General features: G+C 31.5%; 1 protein-coding gene and 1 long non-coding RNA gene across 3 annotated transcripts; both read right to left on the reverse strand.

The window, feature by feature from the left end:
* Positions 1 to 5834: 5834 nt before the first annotated feature.
* Positions 5835 to 6485, reverse strand: LOC145164499 (uncharacterized). The gene has a single exon (XM_079083211.1). The coding sequence runs from the start codon at positions 6483 to 6485 to the stop codon at positions 5835 to 5837; it is 651 nt and encodes a 216-aa protein (XP_078939337.1).
* Positions 6486 to 14578: 8093 nt separating this feature from the next.
* Positions 14579 to 20605, reverse strand: LOC145162899 (uncharacterized). 2 transcript variants are annotated; one of them, XR_013739421.1, is made up of 4 exons: positions 20296 to 20605; positions 20158 to 20206; positions 19807 to 19893; positions 14579 to 14623 (listed from the first exon to the last, which is right to left on the reverse strand). It is a non-coding gene; the product is annotated as an uncharacterized LOC145162899 (long non-coding RNA). The 2 variants fall into 2 exon arrangements; XR_013739420.1 differs by lacking the exon at positions 14579 to 14623 and having other exon boundaries at positions 19687 to 19893.
* Between the last annotated feature and the right edge of the window lie 1119 nt (positions 20606 to 21724).

The raw sequence follows: 21724 nt of genomic DNA on the forward strand, positions 1-21724 counted from the left end.
CAAACGTTGGAAGTTGCAAAGTCTTGGTCAGTCATATACCAATTTCTACATCCGATTACGACTCTATGCAACTGTATTGACATGGATTTGAATCCTCATTCTAGGTTTGTGAACTCCAAGCATTTGATTTGTTGGTATTATTTTAATATTAATTTAAATTTGAGCTGGTATCATTTAAGGATAATTTTCTCTGTCAAGGATCAGGCTTGCCCCCCACATGTAGAAGCTTCCTTACCTTTCTCTTGATTTACCTGTGGCAGAGAAGGGTTCACTGCAGACCTTTACTAAATCCAAATCGATTGGAGGAAGAAGCTTTATCATACATGATTAAGACAAAATTGACGTTTCAATGGTACTTATTTTACTATCATTCGATTTTTGATTTTTAGAATCATTCCTATCTCCCGAACCAATTTAACAGCTCATAAATGTTAGGGTTTCAGAAATCGGTTTGTTAGGGAAATTTTGATGTTTTTTCAGAAAACAAAGTCACTCAGGTGGGACTAAAAATGCATCGTTGCCCAATTTTCCAACTAATGTATGTGCAAAGTTCATTTCAACCGATTTTTAGCATTTTAAGTATCTTTCATTTGAATTTCATCTTTTGGTTCAACTATGGTTTCATGGTTGACATGTATTCATTATCCCCAAACCCCTAATTTTTTACCGTGTGTTTTTGTGTTTTGGTGTTTTTTAGGAGAGAGCTGAAATTAACCAACCAAATGATATGTTAATTTTAGTTGTTTTTCAGTCAATCGAGAAGACCTTTGATGAGCATATTTAACTTTTCCATGGAGAATTTCCATGAATCAGTTGACTCATACAATATTATAAATGCAATTTGTTAAGCATCGTACATTATAATTGTATTATTTTAATAAATTTATAAAGTTGTAAATGTAGGATATCTTGGTCAATGGTTAGATCATGGAAAGAGAAGCGATGGCTTTTATGCATGCAACCATTATGAATATGCAAATCAAGGAGCAGTAGTAAACTGAATCATTTTTTCTCTTTTTCTAATTGAATAAAAAATTATTCTTTCTTTTGAAGTTGCAATCTTCAATCTTGTAATTCCATTTCCATTTGCAGAATGAAGAATTCGAACGTCAAAGAGAAATGGAAAATAATTATTTAGAGTGATATACTTGGTATTATGCACGTTGGCTTAATAATCAATTGAGATTATGTTTTTTCATTTTTCATTTAATTTTATACATTTTTTAAATTATTCTTCCAAATAAAATACTAATAATGGTTTGTCGATATGGTGGAACATTGATAATTTATGGTGGAGCGGCTAAGCATCCTATACTATATCAACTTCGTCTTTCATATTGAAAAGTAAGTAATTAAAATTGATCATTATGGTTACTTTGTGATGCTAATAACAATAATAAGGGATGAATGAATGAAATTATGCTACTTTTTGTCTACTATTTTAATTGGGTTTTGCACGTTTAAACTAATTTTTTGTTTGTTTAAATGATTATGTAATTTAAGAAATTTAATATTTATCTTAGCATATTGTTATTGTACATGCTTTCTCTGATAGGATTCGCATTCTGGTTGTAAAAGTGGATGTTTTACTGGGTGTTGTTGCAATGTAAGGAGTAAACTAGGGAGAGAGTGATAGGGTTAACATTTTAGAATTATAACGATCTATTTTTTTTTTACGAATTTTTTTTTTTCTGTAAAATTTAAGTTCCATAAGAAAGAATTTAAGTTATTAAAATAAAGAATATAGGGTTAAAAAATTATTAAAATAAAGAATATAGGGTTAAAAAATTTAAATTTAAAAAAAATGAACAAAGAATCTTTAAATATAGCAATGTATGGACCATTTGTAAATTAGTAATATATTTGTGATGGATCAAGTCCTCAATTATAAATATAACATCATATACATATTCAAGAAAAATATGAACGGGGTGCTACCAAATCCAAGTTTGAACATATATTTCTTTTTTTTTAAATCATGAGATAGAAATAAAATAAAAAGAAAAAAACTATAAATAGCCAGGGGCTGTTTTAGAGACTTGAAGTGCAGCTTCCATGGTTTCCTTTATCAAAATTTTTGACCAGCAAGTAACACACAAAAAAGATTACCATCTTAAAGACTATTTGTTGCAAAAATAGCTAATATGAATACATTACCATAATGTAGAGACTCCATTTCGAACCTTCCCCTTTCTTTTTTATAAATATGATGTACACTACCTCTATCTTACTATGCTTGCAAAGGCATTTTTGTAGAAAGATGAGAAATGAATTAATTGAGAGAGAAAATTGAGAGAAGTGTTTTCATTGTTATTGAATAATAATACAATACATCAATATATACTGAATAGAAAAACATTGCGTACTAATTACGATTCTAACAATCAAATGACGTGTCACTTCTCTAATGGTTGACTTGCTGACTTTTATTTTCCAATAGCCCCCCGCAAGCTGGTGGACATGTAAGGAGACCAAGCTTGGAAATAGCATGAAGATGATCTGCACCAGATAAGGACTTTGTAAAAACATCAGCAGGTTGATCTTTAGTGGAAATGCGGGACAAAGATATGAGACCATCTTGAAGTTTTTCACGCACAAAATGGCAATATACTTCTATATGTTTCGTTCTCTCGTGAAAAACAGGATTATTTGCCATATATATTGCTGCCATGTTGTCACACTTCACTGGTATAGGAGTGATATTAGGAACTTCAAATTCAGTCAGTAAACGACTTAACCAAGCCAACTCAGAACAAACCCTTCTCATAGAGCGATATTCAGCTTCTGCTGAAGACAAAGAGACAGTAGCTTGTTTCTTTGATTTCCACGAAATTGGACTTCCTCCCATTGTGATAAAAAAACCACTAACATACTTTCGAGTAGTAGGGCAACCAGCCCAATCTGAATCACAGAAGGCTTCTAATTTGAAATCTGATTTGTCATTAAGAAATACACCTTGATATAAAGTTCCTTTCAAATACTTGAGAACATGAATCGCTGCATCAAAGTGCTTTTGACCAGGATTGCTGTTGAATTGACTTAAAAATTGAGCTGTAAATGATAAGTCTGGTCGAGTATGTAATAAGAAATTCAATTTCCCAACCAGTTGTCTATATGATGTAGGATCCTTGAGTTGATTAGATTTGACATATAAATCTTTGAGTTTGCTAGGCAATGGAGAATGAGTAATTTTAGCATCATGAGGCAAGTAATACTCCAATAAATCTGTGATAAATTTGTGTTGGTGAACAATCATTCCATCTTTTGTTTCAACAAATTCTAACCCCAAAAAGAAATTAATGGATCCTAAATCCTTGATTTTGAACTGATTGTCCAAAAATTGTTTTAGATCAGAAATCTCTTTATTATTATTCCCTGTAACCAGAACATCATCTACATATACTGCCACAATGATGATTGAGTTATCAACTTTCTTGATAAAAAGAGAATGGTCATTTGAAGATCTTTGAAAACCTCTAATTAAGAGAGATGAAGAGAGTTTGTCATACCATTGGCGAGAGGCTTGCTTCAAACCATATAGTGACTTGTTGAGCTTGCATACAAATGAAGAATCTGTTCCATCCATTCCAGGAGGTAACTTCATGTACACCTCTTCATGTAAATCGCCATGTAAAAAGGCATTATTTACATCAAATTGGAGTATTCTCCACTTCTTTTTAACAGCCAATGCTACTAAACTTCGAACTGTATTGAATTTGATGACAGGTGAAAACGTTTCATTGTAATCTATCCCCTCTTTTTGAGTAAAACCTTTAGCCACTAATCGAGCTTTATAACGCTCAATCGATCCATCTGCTTTATACTTCACTTTATATACCCATTTGCATGCTATGGGCCGTTTTCCTTTAGGAAGCTTGACAATTTCCATGTATTGTTAGCTTTTAAGGCATCAAACTCCTTTTTCATTGCTTCTTCCCATAATGGATTGCCTTTTGCTGATGATAGAATAATGGTTCATTGATTTTGGGAGTGATGGAAATATTGTTAACCATTGCAGCAACATGATTGGAAGCATGATAAGTAGAATTAGAACCATTGATGAACATATTTGTAATGGTGTGAGAACAATCATCAAATTGACTTGTCACATTGTAACATATATAATCCTTTAAACGAGCTGGTTGAGTGCTGTTTCTGTTGGATCTTCGAATTGGAGGTGGTACTGCTTCATGATTGACAGGAAGAACAAGTGGTATTTCTTCATGATTGATATGGTCATTGTTGATAGGAGGAACATGTAGTACTTCTTCATGATCTGGTTCATTTGTGAGCTTGATGCTCTTGGTTTTCATTGGAGAAATTATGTTCACTTTGGACATCTTCATTGAAAGACATAGGAATATATGAATCTTGGACATTAATACCCTTTGTGAAATGAAGAGGGAATACATGTTCAATGAACTTAACATCCCGTGAAATAGAAATGATTCTTGTTTCTAAATCAAGAACTTTATAACCCTTTTGACCAAAAGGGTATCCCACGAATATGCAAACTTTTGATTTAGCCATAAATTTGTCCCTGTTGACCGATAAAGTTGAAACAAAACATAAGCAACCAAAGGATTTCATGTCATTCAAATTTACCTTTTTCTTGAATAAGACTTCATAAGGAGAACTGTGATTCAACACTCTTGAAGGGGTACGATTTATGATGTGAGCAGCAGTCAATACACATTCTCCCCAATAACATTTTCCTAGCCCAGATTGGAAAAATAATGCACGTGATACCTCCAACAGATGTTTATGCTTTCGTTCAACCACCCTATTTTTTTGGGGTGTGTATGGACAAGATTTTTGATGAACTATACCAAGAGATTGAAAAAATGAAATGCCCTCATGACTAGATCCAAGTTCAAATGTATTATCAGTACGAATATTATTTACAGTGACTTGAAATTGAGTTTGAACATACTTGATAAATGCTTGAATAGTTGTGAATGCACTACCTTTATGTTTTAATAAATGTATCCAAGTACATCTACTGTGATCATCAACAATGGTCAAAAAATACCGAAATCCATTGTGAGTTGGAACCTTGTATGGTCCCCATATATCTATATGAACCAGATCAAATGGTTGTTGTGATACAGTCTCACTCAATGAAAAAGATAGTTTGTGTTGTCTTGCTTGATAACAAACAGTACATGAATTGAACAAGTCATTTGTACATTCCTTATTTGTAAGAGATAACAATCTCAGTTTTTCAAATGGTAAATGACCTAATCTATTATGCCACAGAGTTACATCATTCTTTTGCATGAAACTATCTGATTGACATTAATAGATGTAGGAGTCTTCAAGTACTTGTTGCCACGAATATACAGATTATTCACTCTTTTCCCTATAATGAAGCTATCCTTCGATAAAGGGGCCTGCATTGCACAAAAATCATTAGTAAAGATTATCCAAACCTTTAACTGTTTGGTGATTTTGGCAATAGATATGAGATTATGTCTGAACTCTGGAACATATAGAACATCACGGAGATTGATGGTATTGTGGATTGGAACATCTCCAATTTGAAAAACTGGTAGTGTTTGACCATTTGGCAAAGATATGGAATGAGGCTGTGGAAAATTAATTAATGAAGAAAATAAGGTTTTGTCTGAACAAATATGATCTGTTGCCCCCGAATCAATGATCCATGACGATTTTTCATCATTTGAACCAAAAACAACATTAAAGATGTATGATATATGATTTCCTGAAGAATCAGTATAGTTACCTGCAGTGTCCATTGATCCATCAGTAATCACAGAGTTGATTTGAGTTGATCCACTGTTATTGTTCAGAAGTTGCATCGATTGCTTGTACTACTCATGTGATATAGATTGAGAATTATCAACAACATTATTTGCCATTGAATCCATCTTCTTTGACTTTGTGAACTTGAAATCGGCTGGAAAACCATTGAGTCTGTAACATGTTGACTTCACATGCCCTGACTTCTTGCAGTGAGAACAGTTAAGATTCCTTTTTGATGATTGATTAACTTGCATTGCCATGGCCTCAGTAACAACATTTGGATTTGAAGAAATATCTCTCTGCCTTTCTTCATGAATTAACAATGAATGAACAGTGGAAATGTTAGGTAATGGATTCATCATTAAGATCTGTCCTCTTATAGTTTTATATGAATCGTTTAATCCCATCAGTAACTGAATTAAACGTTGTTCTTCCATAAATTTGTTAAAAAGAGCAGCCGATTCACATGCACATGCAGGAACTTCTTGAATCATCTTTAATTCATCCCATATCTTTTTTATTTTTGTGAAATAGCTAGAAAAATCCTCAGATCCTTGATTAATAGAGTATAATTTCTTTTGAACTTGATAGATCAAAGTGCCATTAGATTGAGAATACCTTTCTCTTAGTTCAAACCAGATTTCCTTTGCTGTCTGGAGAAACAATACACTTTCAGCAATTTCTTTGTTTAAAGAATTCAAGATCCAAGAGATGACCATTGAATTAACTCTATTCCATGCGTGAATGAGGATTCATAGAACCATCGACAAAACAGAGTTTGGTCTTTGCTGAAAGAGCTAATGTCATTGATCTCTTCCAGGCTGCAAATCCTGTTCCATCGAAGAGTTTTGACAGCAGAATCGTTCTTGGATTGTCCGAAGATCCAAGATAATAAGGGCTTGAAATTTCAATGTTAGATCCATTGGATCCGTTTGCTTGATTTTGAGTAGAACTTGACATGATTTGAAAAACAGAGATCAAATGAAGTGAATAAGAAACAACAAGATTGAAATCAACAAGAATGAAATCAGGAACTTCCGCTCTGATACCATGTAGAAAGATGAGAAATGAATTGATTGTGAGAGAAAATTGAGAGAAGTGTTTTCATTGTTAGTGAATAATAATACAATACATCAATATATACTGAACAGAAAAACATTGCGTACTAATTATGATTCTAACAATCAAATGACGTGTCACTTCTCTAATGGTTGACTTGTTGACTTTTATTTTCCAATAATTTTCGGGATCAAAATGTTTTCGCCTCTTAAATTTTAGCAGAATATATTTGGTTTTATATCCATAAAAACTCTTTTTGCAATGTTGGTGCTTATCAGAGGATTAATATCGATATCGGTCCTTGAGTAGTTAACTTTAACAACCAATCTATTAAATTTTAAAAATTGTCATTTTTCACTTCTATGTTTTTATTATTTTCTAAGTTATTTTAATTTTATCAGCTGTATATTATACGGGTTATAACCAGTATCTTATATAAATAAAACCTAAAAATGTCATATGTCCTTTTCTAGCATATCCTTTTGACACATGGCCCATGTCTATGATATCTACCATTTTTTTGTGTAACAAATCAATTTCAATTAAAATTTTGAAAATAATAAAACAAAAATTCTATCCTAATAACAATTCCGTAAATTATGGTATCTATCTTTTAAAAATCGTAATAAATCTTTCAGATTTTAATGTATCCCAAGAAATCAAGGATACATTATCCTAATTACCTATTTTATCTATATTTTTTTATTTATATTTAATATTTTTTCTATATAATAATTTTAAACATATCACCGGTGGTTTCCACGGATTATAACCTAGTATGTATATATATATATATATATATATATATATATATATATATATATATATATATATATATATATATATATATATTCTTAATAAAAGAATCCCTAAACCGCCACATGTCATTATTTTAAACCACCTTCTTGCCACGTGTCACTGCCATAGCTCGATTTTGATTGCTTTTCCCGCCTGTTGCATTTTCATCCCAAATACCCTTATCTTATGAATTGAATTCAAAGATCATCAATCCCATTAAATAAGCCACAATCTTTTCCAAACTGAATCGGATACTCTATGCTTCTATCTACTTTATATATACCTCCAAATGCATCGATTACAAATTTAATCTGCAACGAAGGTAATCGACAAAATATACCCGATTGTTCGTCCCCCAATTTCATCTGTGTACATTCCCTCTTAACGATTAAAATTTCAAGATTTGTTGACCTCAATTTAAGGTATGATTGATTATTTCTTCTAAATCTTTAATCAGCCTCAAATCTCGGTCTCTTGATTCGCCTTGACGCTTTGATTTGGATTTCAAAATCCCTAATTCGCTCCTTTCAGTTGTAAAATCAATAAAACCCACCGATTGATTATGAAAAATCAGAAACAATGTCTCCAACATCAATGCTCCACCATGCTTATGATCTCTCGATTTAGGTATGTTGATTTGGGTTTTACTCTTTTCTTTTCTACTAACACGTTTCTGGTTTGTCTATCTAGGTTTTCTTTAAGCATCGTTCTCATGAAAACTTTTTTTTATTAAAAGGTTATCAGAGATGATGAAGATATCGGTTTGAAGCTTTAAGTTCTATTTTCTTGATGCAAAGGTTATCTCGATTTTGGCATTTGTTTCTCAGGAAACTAATTTTGGACTATGATTTTTCTTAAATCTAGATAAATGTTTATGAAGTTGTCATATTTTTTTATCCATGGAGTTGATTTTTTTGTAGGCCGAATCTCACAAATAATGACTATTGGAGCGTGATATGATGATCGAACAATTTTTTTTTGAGCCCCAAGTAACAGAAGACTACGAAAAGGTTTTTTAGTTTCTTTTGATGTCAATTTTCATGAATTTTTGTTTGGTACCGGAGTTGGCTGGACAAACAGGAAAAAAGGATTGTTCCAAGACGCGTACAAAACAATGATGAATGATGAAAGAATAGAGTAATTTGTAGTGCTTTAATAATAAGTCAGATGGTGAAACATTCTGCAAGATTAGACCTAGCAATGCTTCCTATTAGATATGTTTACCTTACGATATATGAAACTCACAAACCAATTTATGTTGTTGCAGATGTGCCCCAATTCATCTTCCAATTGATTATATTCACCCTGATTTTTGGTACGAGGTTAGGTTTTGAAATTTTGATGTGGTGTTTTATGATATGACATGTAAACTACCTTTTGGCAGGTTGTTTGATCTTGGTGGTAGTACATTTGATGTTTAAAGTGCTATGCGATGCTACTAACCATGGTAGCCATCACATTTAATCTTTTTATTTTTTAAACCAAAAAGTGATTTAAATACTTGGCTTATTGAATAAACTTATGGGTTATTTGAGTTTATCAAGCCAGGTGATTAAATTGTGAGTTTCATTCATCAAAGTCTTATGTTAATATTTTTATAACAGGTCATTTATTATGTATTAATTTTTCTATTTTAAGTGCAGATGTAGCTAGCTAGAACCATACTAATGTGGTTGTTTTGGGTTTTCATTTGCAAAAGAGCACAAGAACTTGATGCAAAAGGTATAGAACATATAATGTTTTACAAGGGTAAAAGGGTATTTTGGTTATATTCTTATCTGGAAGATTTGCATCATTGATATTTGTTTTTTATCCATGTTTGCTAATGAGTACTGCTATAATAAAAGCAACAATGTTACTTTGGGATGTTTAGAGGATGATGTTAATTGCTTTTTTACTTTAAGGATGCATGAGTATTTTGGTCATAATCAATTTTTGAAGGTTTTCACATTTATATTCTATTTATTCACACCTATATTGAATGGTATAGATGAACTTGGTTTAATAGCCGCAAGTATAATTGGATTGCCCTCTCCAGGAGATGATCGGTAGATTTGATGATTGAAGGGTATTTGTGGCAATTCTGGAAAATAAAGAAAAAAATGTATTTTTCTGGGGATTGGCATTGGTTTGGTTATTTTTTTCCGTCTATAAGAGGTTGGTATTCTATAAAGGTCAAGAGTATTTTGTTCCTCTTATAACCGACTGGATTCTCAAGGAAAAGAAAAAAAAGCATAGAAGGTATACTTATTGGAAGGGTATAAGGTCGTGGGTGTGGCAGAAATAGCAATATTTCATTTTTTTTTAATTTCTATAACATATTTTAGATGGAATAAGTAGCAACATTTCATATAAATTTTATTAACACATGGACTATTATGCAATTTATTTAATTTAAATAATATTTTTTAGTGGTTTGCAACTTATTGTCGATCCGGCTGTGATTATGCTTACAAAATGCAAGACTATGTTAATAACAATCCGCACACTCTTCATATCATTGTTATTCTCCAATTTGCAAAGCTTAATGTTTGGAGATGTTTTCTTATCAAGTTTTATATTATAATAATAAAAATAATGCTTATACAAGTATTTAATACAGTGTTAACACCTACTTTAAAGTTTCAACGTTGTTTATTAACAGTGACACCGATGGAAAGGTAATTACTTTTATCATTATATTTGTGTATAAAAAAGTTGGATTTATAAATACTTTTTACAATTTTGATATTTATATTTTTATTTATTATTAGTATATGACCATTACTTCCTATTTGAACATATAATTGTTTTCTTCTATGTATTTATTTCTCTTATATTATACAATATAGTTTAAATTTCATATAATGTCATTGCATGATTATTTACATTTTTTTAAAACTATATCTTCATAATTTTATTGCATTATACAAAATCATAATTTTCTAACATATCTACAAATACAAATTCTCGATCGGATATTCAAACCATTATGATTTCATAGTTTCAACCGATCATTATATCATTATCAAATTACAGACAAAACAACTATATTTATAAATTATTTAATTTTTTTATTATCATTGGTCAATAATTAACTTATAATTTAATAAAAATTAATTTTATGTTTCTCACCCGTGGTGTTCACGGGTTATAACTTAGTATATATATATATATATATATATATATATATATATATATATATATATATATATATATATATATATATACCTCTCTAATAAAAGACTCCTAGATTGTCACATGTCGTCTTTAAACCAAAGTTTTGCCACATGGCACCTTATTGTTCAGTCTCCACTTTTTTTTCCCGTTCAACGATTTTACTCTTTCCTATTTTTTTATTTGATTCAAAATTATAATATTACTCTTCAGTCATTTCCTATTTTTTTGATTCGGTTCCATAAAATCTGCAACTAAATCATTAGTTTCCAAACCCAAATAAAAAATCCGCCTCTTTTTTCTTCGATCTTTCTCTCTCAACAAATCTGACAATTTCTTTCGCCACCAAGTCGCCATTCCTCACGACAACCACCACTACGATCATCCATCTCCACAGCTGCCACTACACCCCACTAACCTACAAACTCACCCTCATCGACAAATCTAGAAATTAGCAAGAATAGACCTATATGTCTTTAAATCGTCAATGTTATTATGTGTGTATGTGTGTTTAATTGTGTGCGCATGTGTTTTAACTGTGTGTGTATGTTAATTTCATGGGTATGAATTTAGATCTTGAAACCACCATTATAGATTTTTGATTTATAATTTTGATTGGATTCAATTTTGATTTTCCAGGTTCAGATTCTTCTCCATACATTATGTTCTTGAACTTAGGGAAAGGAATTTGGTGGTTATTTTTCTTCTCGATGCAGCTAATTCAACTTTATGCATTCAATTGAGGTTGTTGCTACACTCAAGTTTCTTTCCATGTTTGTTAAATACTTCTAAATAAAAGATGTTGTTAGCCTATATTGATTATTTAGTTTAGTTGTTACTTTATGTTTTAGGTTTTATCATGCATGGAACTTCAAGATGAAACTCCTAAGAAAAAAAATAAATAACAAGGCGAAAAAAACCCAAGAGAGTGAATCGTACAGGGTTAAATGAAAAAAATAGCAAGGTTTGAAATTACATATAACATCAAGATCTCTTTGTACCTAAATCCAACTATAACGTACATAGGGTTGTTAATGATTGTGTTAATGACATTTAATAGGTTTGAAATTGCATTCTGGTTATTATATCACATTATGTAATCTTGCTTATTAAGAGGTAAATGTTGATACCTCAGAAGCACAAGTGTTTTTTCGTTATTTAACTTTTCAGGTAAAAAGTCTAGCACATTGACTATTTGACATATTCATTGTCGATTCATGACATACGTCATCTTTTTTTTTTTTTTTTTTTTGCTTCAGTAAAGTTGATGCAAGTTTATGGTGCATTGATGCAATCACTCGGAATCACTCGGAGACACAAGCTTTACTTTAATAAAGAGTATCATGACCAGGTTGTAGAAAGGTATTTCATTCGGTATTTAAATATGTTCTTTTTAAATGTCTTCACTGTAAAAAAAAAAAGTCTAGGTTAGAGGACTACTAAATTGATTTATGCTTCCTAAGATTTATACATGTTTCATTTTTTTTTAGATTTAGATTTTTGTTTTGTATTTTGTTATTACTATGCATACACTTAAGGTTTGTTGTAGATTTTTGAGAGTTCAGATAAATTTGAAAGGGTTTTGGAACGGGTTTGGTGAAAAGGGCATTTTGGTCAAAAATAAGAAAAGAAAGAAATGCATATTGCGGTTTCAAAATTTGTTTTGGGCATGATTCAAGTCTTATTGTTTGATGCAAGATGGATTTTAGTTATTATGCTTGCATTGTTTGATGCAGTACGAGGTTAATCAAACAACGATTTAGAAATATTTATTCAAATTGACGAGTCTACCCTTGAGGCTGATGGAGTTATTTACACAAATGAAGATGGTGAGATTTTCAAAAATAGAATGCTATACTCAGATAAAAGAACGTACAGTTATTTTAATAGGAAGAAATGAAAGTATGCTCCTATAATAATAGCAAGATGTTATTTCTTGCCTTTTGTCTTATCAAAATTGACTTGCTTCTCAGATCCGGACAAACTAATATAATATTATAGCATTTAACAAAGTCGGTAAATAACATCATTCTATGTGTCAACCACACGTTAAATGCGGAAGTAGCAACGTACTTGCATTTATTTTTCAATCATAGTGTCCGACTTTCTTTGTGAAATAGTGGAAGTGCTGAAAATGCAAATTTCTATACAAGCGTTGATTACATGTGTTAAGTTAGCATTGTAACTTCATATTCTAATTTTGAATTATAACATCCTATTTTCATATGTTTTCTGTTAAAATGTTTGTATTTTTAGTAAATATCTTTTTAAAGAATTGTACTTTGGAAAACAAATCTTGTCAAACATTTTATTTTTTAGTTTAATTCTTACTAGCACATTATAATCCTACCCTTTATCATTTTCTATTTTCTTAGTTGATAATGGTTTTGTTATGTATAAAAACAAGTTGGATGATGGTATTTAAAGCTCACCCAAAGAATTTACTTTTGACCGTTATACTGAAACATACTTTTACTTGGGTTTACCTTTTCAAGATTTCAGTACATTTGACTTATTTGGTCTTGTGATTAAACCTTTTTTCCACTTTAAACACATAAAAAAGTCAAAGTTGTCTGGAAATCTCAATTCGGTTGTAGCAACTATGGTTGGAGTTTTCGCTCGCATTTTATATGGAGGCATAAAGGAAGCCTCTACTTCTCTTGTAAGTATGAATGTACACAAAAAGGTCTTCATGTGGGTTTTGCTTGCGGAATGAATTAGGATGTTATTATAAACGAATAAATAAAAAATATGCTCCCATCTTATGCATTTAACATTATGTATTGATTATGAAATTAATTTTATGTTATTTTACTTTCTCAACCGTGGATTCCACGGGTTATAACCTAATATATATATATATATATATATATATATATATATATATATATATATATATATATATATATCATTCTTAATAAAAAAAAATAGTTTTTCTATGCCACACGTTGATTCAATAGCCATTTCGACGTGTCGATTTCTTAGCAATTTTGCTACATGGTCATATCTTCTCCATTTTATATACAACCTATAAATGTAAATAAGAGTTTTTAAGGAATAAACGATCTCCGGCTAATGTAATTTCAAAAAATAACAACCCATTAGATAAGGCATTTCAAATAAAAAAAATTGTGCAACTAATAATCTGGTATTTAAAATGGAAAATTACATTCACAAATTAAACATTTCAACAATCAAATATATACCTGCAATACGGAAGTCCCACCTTCACAATTCGTCATTCATCTTCTGGTTTTTTCTTCTTTCTCTTTCTATTCCATCGGATTCAACATATCAGGTATGTTTTTTATTATCTTATATTTCTTTCCGTTTCTTCTTCCATATATTACTATCATCTGTGTATTAGAATATTTATGGTTATAATTGAAAATATTTTCCACTTCTAATTCGTTTTTTTACTATAATTTATAATCCAAGATATTTTAGTTCACATATTTGATTCTGATTATGATATATATATATATATATATATATATATATATATATATATATATATATATATATATATATATATATATATATATATATAGGAGTAGGATCAAATGAGAACACCTAAAAGGTTGAGAACGCGAGAACGGATCTTGTCACACCCCGAAACCGATGGCGGAAACTTTCCGGGGTGGAGGACGTCATGTATAACATCACAACCAATGAATAACAGCAATCATAGCAACACAACCATTACAGTGAATACTTAAGTAAAAATGTTTACATCAATTCTGAAACTTGTTTGAATTACATCATATAACTTGTATGAATATAACATTAAACTCTTATTGCTTCAACTCTTCAAAAACCCAACAGACACCTGTCTACTGATTTCCTGAGAATACAAGCAGTTTAAAAGAGTATCAGCATAAAGCTGGTGAGTTCATAAGCAGTGGTTTGTAGTGAAAATCGTTATTGAGTTCGGAAAATATTTGAATAGTTTCAAAAAAATCCGATATTTTCCTTAGTGAAAACGTAGTGTTATCAGTTCTGTAATAAACCATGAATATCTATATGTTTCCAAGAAAATCCGATATTTTCTTTAGTGAAAAGGGGTAGCATTATCGATTTCATATAAAACCATGAATGTTCGTTACTGAAAACTGTAGTGATATGCGAGAATACTACCTCATGTTACTAGCTAAAACTAATCATGAAGTGTAAGTATTTTATATGTGAAACCATTGCATAATCGGTTCTATTTGAAAAACCCTGGCCTTAGCCAGAATACGTAGTGTGTATCAGTTCTATTTAGTAAAAATAGAACTGTTGAAGAGTGTTAAGTTGTAAACTAAAGGTGATTTATACATATTGTGAGTCGTATAACCATGCTTGATATGTCTAGAGACCTTTCCAACGTTATTCAGGCGTCGAGTTAAATGACATTTGTACATCTCAGGCGTGCCCGCCTAACTGTAGCTAGCAGTCCAGATGTGGGATTGTCAGTCCCGAATAGATCTATTCACAAATCTCACGCTCTCCCTCCAGGAGACTCTGGTTATACAGTGGTAGGATTTATCCATGTACACCTAAGGGTACAGTAGTGAAGTAGCGCCTCACAGTATCGTACAATCTAGTTTACATGTAGTGTAGTAGCGTTCTACCGTAGTGAAAATCCGTATGTATACCGTATATAATGATAATTACAGTTATGAAAAACCATGATAAAGTGGTGATGTAACTGTAAACTATTTCTGTCTTCGTGCATATGTTTAATAGTGAAAGTTTCTGTACTCGTGATGTTTAGAAAATCCCAAACTATACCGATTATAGTTTGCATGTATAGTGAATAGCGTGTCCGGAAAACTATGCAAATTTTTGTGAAACGTCCCTTATGCTCAACACAGTACAAAAGGGTTAAAGTATGAGATTTGTATAAGTTTTGAAAACATTTATGATTAGCTTGTATTCCCCCCCCCGCCCCTGAAAACATTAAAAATACGGAAAATGTAGGGGTATGAACTTACAGTTGTTGCGTGAAATCGTTGACTGAAATGAAGATCCTCGAGTTGTTGCACGACACTTAACGGAATCCTATTATCAAATAAATACGTATATGTATCTAAATTAGCGATTTCGTTAGATAACGTGTTAGAGGTACACTTGAATTCGGTTGAGGAATGTTACCGGGACTTGATCGAATCGAAGAAGGTGAGTTTTCAGTCAAAAACACCACTTAAAAGGTGTTTACGGTCGAAGAGGAGTTTACGGTTCTTGAAGGCTTGGACCGTAAACTCAAGAACAGAGTTTACGGTTTCTGAAGGTTCGGACCGTAAACTCAAGAACAGAGTTTACGGTTTCTGAAGGCTGACCGTAAACTCAAGAACACTAGAGCTGGGTGCTGATTTCGAAGAGATGAGTGCCCTGAGACGTTCCAAAGCGACCCAAACGTGGTTTCTCGATGATTTCCGAAGTTTGAAGGCGTTTTGAGTGTTTACAGTTAAGGTTCTTAGAGAGAGAAGGAGAGAGTATTTGGCCAGAAATGTTCTAATGACGGTGGAGACATCGTATTTATAGGGGTGTTGTGGGGGGGGGGGGGGTCCACTCTTCACTGACCGTAAACAGGTTTACGGCCGTAAACGTGTTTAATCTCATTTAGACCGCAAATGCTAGATTTTTTTCGAGATATTCGAGTTTCCGCGCGATTTTTGGTTCCAACTCGTAAATAATTTAATTAAATATAACTAGATTATTTTCTAAACCAAAAAGTTTGACGGAAAAGTTAACAAATTCGAAATTTATTAACGAAACTCGCGTAACGGAAACGGACAAAGTTTCGGGTTGTCACAGATCTGGACCATCAAAATATTCAGATCTGAGGCTATTATCAAACGGGTCATTTACGTAAATTCTAAAACCATAGGTATTAAAGTGTCACTTGTAAAAGGTCACAAGGCTATAATGGTAATTGTAATTTTAACTTGTTCCTATAATTTCTCAATCACATATCATATTGCCGTTCACATTATTTGTCCCCCACTTCATTTCTTTCTCTCTCTCTATACCTAGGTTTTAATCAATTCCTCCCTCAGCCTCCCTCCATTGCACATCGTTTGAATCAATCCTAATCGGAGCATCGCAAGTCTCCACCTCGATGCGTTTTTGGTTTAATTTTTCCTCCATTGCAACATCACTACCCATCTACGCAGCCTACATCACAAGTTGATGAAAGACGTAGGAAGGAAGTGAAGGCAGTAGGCGACGTCTGTGGTCGGCCGTCGTGATGGCGAGGGGAGCGTCTCCGTGGTCGACGAGGCTGAAGAGGAGGAAAGGAGGAGGCAGCGAGGGGTGGGTTGTCGGTCTCGGTGGATCGAAGATGGGGCACCTTTGGTGATTGGCTGGATCGAAGAGAAGAAGAAAAGAGAATGGAAGCAGCGGGATGTGGGGTCTGTCATTGGTTTCCGGTGACAAAGCCCCGATATTGGGTTGTTTGGTGATCGAGAAGGGCAACAACGATTCAAAAATAGGTAAGGGTTCCTTTTTTTGTTCTTGTTTGATTTGGCAGAACTCGATAGGCTCAAGTGGGTCTTTGAAGGCTCAAGTGGCAGCCCTTACAATTGATGGAAGAGATAGCCACACAAAGTTGTAATCAGATTCAAGGTAAAAGGTTGTGCACATAAGCTGTTTGATGATATGCGTGAGAGGGGTATTCATTTATGAATAGCAGGGTATTCATTTGTTAATAACAATGTATTCATTTGTAAATAGCAGTGTAATCATGTGTGAATGAGTGTATTTTATTTATGATTAGAGGTATTGTTTTATTCATTTGTGTATTCCAGGGTATTCATTTGTTAATAACAATGTATTCATTTGTAAATAGCAATGTAATCATGTGTGAATAAGTGTACTTATTTATGATTAAAGGTATTCTTTTATGAAGAAATGATAATTTTTACACCCCTTTTATTTTCAGTTGATTAAAAGAAAGGAAGTGGATTACTTGTAAATTGATATGTATTCATTTGTGATTGCAGTAGTATTAGTTTTTTTGAAAAAAAAAATCGTTTATGAATACAAATGTATTTATTTGGGGTTGGATTTTTATTAATTTTTTTGAAAAAAAAAACGTGAAATATGAGAAAAAAAAATTTAAGAAAAGAAAATTAAATTTTTTTAGTTTTAATTTTTTTTTGATAAAAATGTTTTTTATATTTCATTAATAAGAAAAATAAAAAATCAAATATCTCCTTCTTTTTTGGTAACTGATCCTAAATTTAAGGGAATTTGATTGATTTTATTTTATTTTAATTTAATTAAAATATGCAATTACTTATATGCCCTTATATATTGATTGGTCAAGAACTATTCTCGCGTTCTCAACCTTTTAGGTGTTCTCATTTGATCATTTCCCTATATATTCGTCATTTGATCATTTGATCATTTCCCTATATATATATATATATATATATATATTCGTCATTCATCTTCTGGTTGTTTCTTCTTTCTCTTTCTATTCCATCTGCTTCAAACATATCATGTAATTTATTATTATTATTTTATATTTCTTATGTTTCTTCTTCGTATTTCTTCTTCCAATCTGTTTCTATCATCTTTGTATATATTCCTACGTTCTTGTAAATTATATAAATCAACAAATGCTTTATAATGAGGAACTACGTTTATAATAAATAGATTTCCTATTCAACTAGTAAGGAGCCCCCGCTCTCTGCATGGGTCGGAATGGTGGGTTGAGGTATTATATATGATGAGAGGGTTTTTCAATTAGTTGTCCGCTGAGCATTTCAGAGAAATGTTGAATACCTTATGAGAAGTCTTGTATAGATGAAGATGGAAGGATAAACTAACCTGACTCTTACATCTTGATGGATACTTTCTTTTTTTGATTCGGGTCTCTGAGTTAACTCAGGTTGAGGTTTCTTGAGCTAGAAAAGGTTCTAAATGATGAGCATGAAAGGCTTAAAATCACCTTGGATTTTTAGCATTTTATTGGTATAGAGAGGTTCTAAATAATTTTCTTGAACATCCAGCAAGTAGAGTATAGAGGTTGAATATTTCTTTGTATAAACGTTTTGGCAGGAAAACTAAATGTAAGATGTAAATCCAAAAAATGCAAAAACATAGATATGTAAATAAAAAAGTAAGAGTAATTCATATTAGGGGCAATTCTGTCATTTCATTTTTTTTTTAAATTAGATGTTATACTTTGAAAAAACTACCCTATTAATTATAATATTTGAAAGTGTTAGATCATAACTATAAACATCATGTTGAATTGGCCCGGACTCATGGGTTCATCAGACACCAAAAAGCCATTATATTATTTCTTCCAAGTTTCCTTAAAATAAATAATAAATGTATGAATTAACCTGAGTCACTTTTCAAAGTTTATAGAATCTATCTCCTAACTATGTTTCAAAATAGGAACGGAATCGAAGTTTCATCTAATTCTAACCTTAATAGTTGTATCTTAACTTCCTATGCATAATAGTTGTTTCAAATTTCCTGTCAAATGGAAGAATTCCTAAATCACAACTATGAACTTGTGTTAAGAAATGTCTATACAAACTCAAGACTTTTTTAAGTTAGTGAAGAAAAGAAGAGGTAATTTTTTTGATTTTTTTAAAAAAAATTTGTTTTAGTGTATTACTTGGAATTTCATTTTTTGATGAGTCAAATTATTTCCAAGCCTTGATAATGGAGTTGCTATTGATCAATGTAGACAATTTTAACACAACAAATGTCGAGATTTCTTTTTTAAACACCACTAAAATAATCACACAAAAAGGAACCAAAGCGAACAAAAAGAACAAACTTTCCTAAAATGGGACGAAATCCTAAACCTGATGAGGTTATAAGTGAAGAGTATCATGTAACAGCAAAAAAATAGAGATTTGCACAACCAAATAGTATTGCTAAATGGAAAGGAATTGGTTACAAACGATTGTTTCCATGATGAACACATCTTATATAGGAAACAAATTTCATTAACACATTTAATCAATAAATATGTTTGAATATTAATCAAATAATTAAATTAGGTATGAAAGAGATTACATGGAAGCAGGTTTTCCATGTCTAGAGCTATTTCAACAAACATGTTGTCGTCTATATACCCTGTTTGTATACCCATCATCCATGAACCTATTGAAAGACATGAATCAAATAAAGGGGTATTATAGTCATATACCTATGTACAGAGCAAATGTTTTTGGGACATTCACATCATGTAAATATGGTTAAACAAAATCCAAATGATGAAGTGATAAATAAATGTTAGGAACAGGTAGGACCGTAGAAGTCAAGAAAATTGGAGTTCTATGGCAAAATGTTGAAATTTAGGTCAAATTCGGTCATAAAATCAAAATTAGAAATTGAAATCGAAAGAAAATAGGGATGAATACATACCTGTGGTATGTCTTTGGCCCCCCAATTGAACCCGAGTACCCATCGATTCCTGGTGACAATTGTAGGGAAAAAATGAAATCAAAGATAGAAAAGAAAGATTCAGATGAAGACGGTTTCCATGGAGGCGTTGGAACGAACCTAAGATAGATGGCGAAGAGCGTCATCGTTGGGCACAAATTATCCATCAATCGTCGGAGGGTATTGTTGGTAGTGCAAAAGACATACCGGTGAACTACTTTACAGTTGAGAGTGAAGATGGAGATGCAGAGGATAGAAATCGACTTTAGAGCTTTTGTTAGGCATCACCGGTAGTGCTTCGACGGGTTCTTCTGCACCGGTGTGGAGAAAGCTAAATAAGCGATGGGAAGCATCAAGAAAGATAGAACACTCTGGAAAAGGGTGGGATGAAGCGGGGATTCATGGAAGCGATGACACCATTGTAATGTAATTGGCCTACCGAGTGGGGAAGCGGTGGTTCTGCTTATAGCACCACGTGGAAAGGACATTTGAAAAATGCAAAAATAAAAAATAAAAAAATAAAAAACAAATCCACCAATTAGACAAAAATAGTGCTCCTAAGAAAACATGAAGTTTATCTTATTATATAATGACGAAAACTCTTTTTTCAAATTTTTATTTTGAATCAATTTTTTTTTTACCAATTTTATAAACAGGTGCAATATTATGCAATCATAAATTTATAAAAATTTATTGATAATGTTCATTTGTAATTTGTTATATATTTTTATATATGTTAATTTCCACAACTTAAGTTTTTGATTAATAATTATGAGTTTTTATTATAAAATTCTAAATATAAAAAACAATTGTGGTTCCCACGGGCTATAACTATATATATATATATATATATATATATATATATATATATATATATATATATATATATATATATTAAATTTCATCAATATATTAAAGAAAAATAAAAGCACTATCTTGATTTTTTATTATTCTGAAAATAATTAATTTGTAACATTACAAAATCATTTGTATCCCACATTGTTATTCTTAACAGATTTACTTCATGAGTCCTTACAAAATATGAAAACTTGCATTAAAAATAGTTTATCCGTGATTTTAATTGTAACTATAAAGTGAGAGTAAGAACAAAATTATTTAGAAAAGAATAATCGTAGGTCTCCTATATCGATTGTAGGATATGAAATATATTGTTTAGAAATTGATTAGGAATATGCAATCACCAGTATTTGCTAATCGATTAGGTAAAATATGATACGACAAATAATTGTGTAGTGAATAACCATATCGTGAATAATAATATTGATTATGAGAGTAACCCTTAAATCAATAGAAGGACACATTTTGAATCTTTATCACAGATAACAGGTTCTCTTGGTGGGTGTTGACTCAACAACATCATTTTGGGGACCAACTATAGGTGTTGATATAGAAAAAAGGAACCTACATACCACAAGAAATGAGATGATTTTTAGTTGGATGGAATGGAATTTGTTATTTTTAGATAACCATCTTTCAGTTCCTTCCTAAATCCTCCATGTCATATTTAAAAAAAATGTTAAGTCATTAT

Source organism: Lactuca virosa, chromosome 3, assembly GCF_052849685.1.
Source record: "Lactuca virosa cultivar CGN04683 chromosome 3, Lactuca_virosa_CGN04683_v6, whole genome shotgun sequence".
Taxonomy (NCBI): domain Eukaryota; kingdom Viridiplantae; phylum Streptophyta; class Magnoliopsida; order Asterales; family Asteraceae; genus Lactuca; species Lactuca virosa.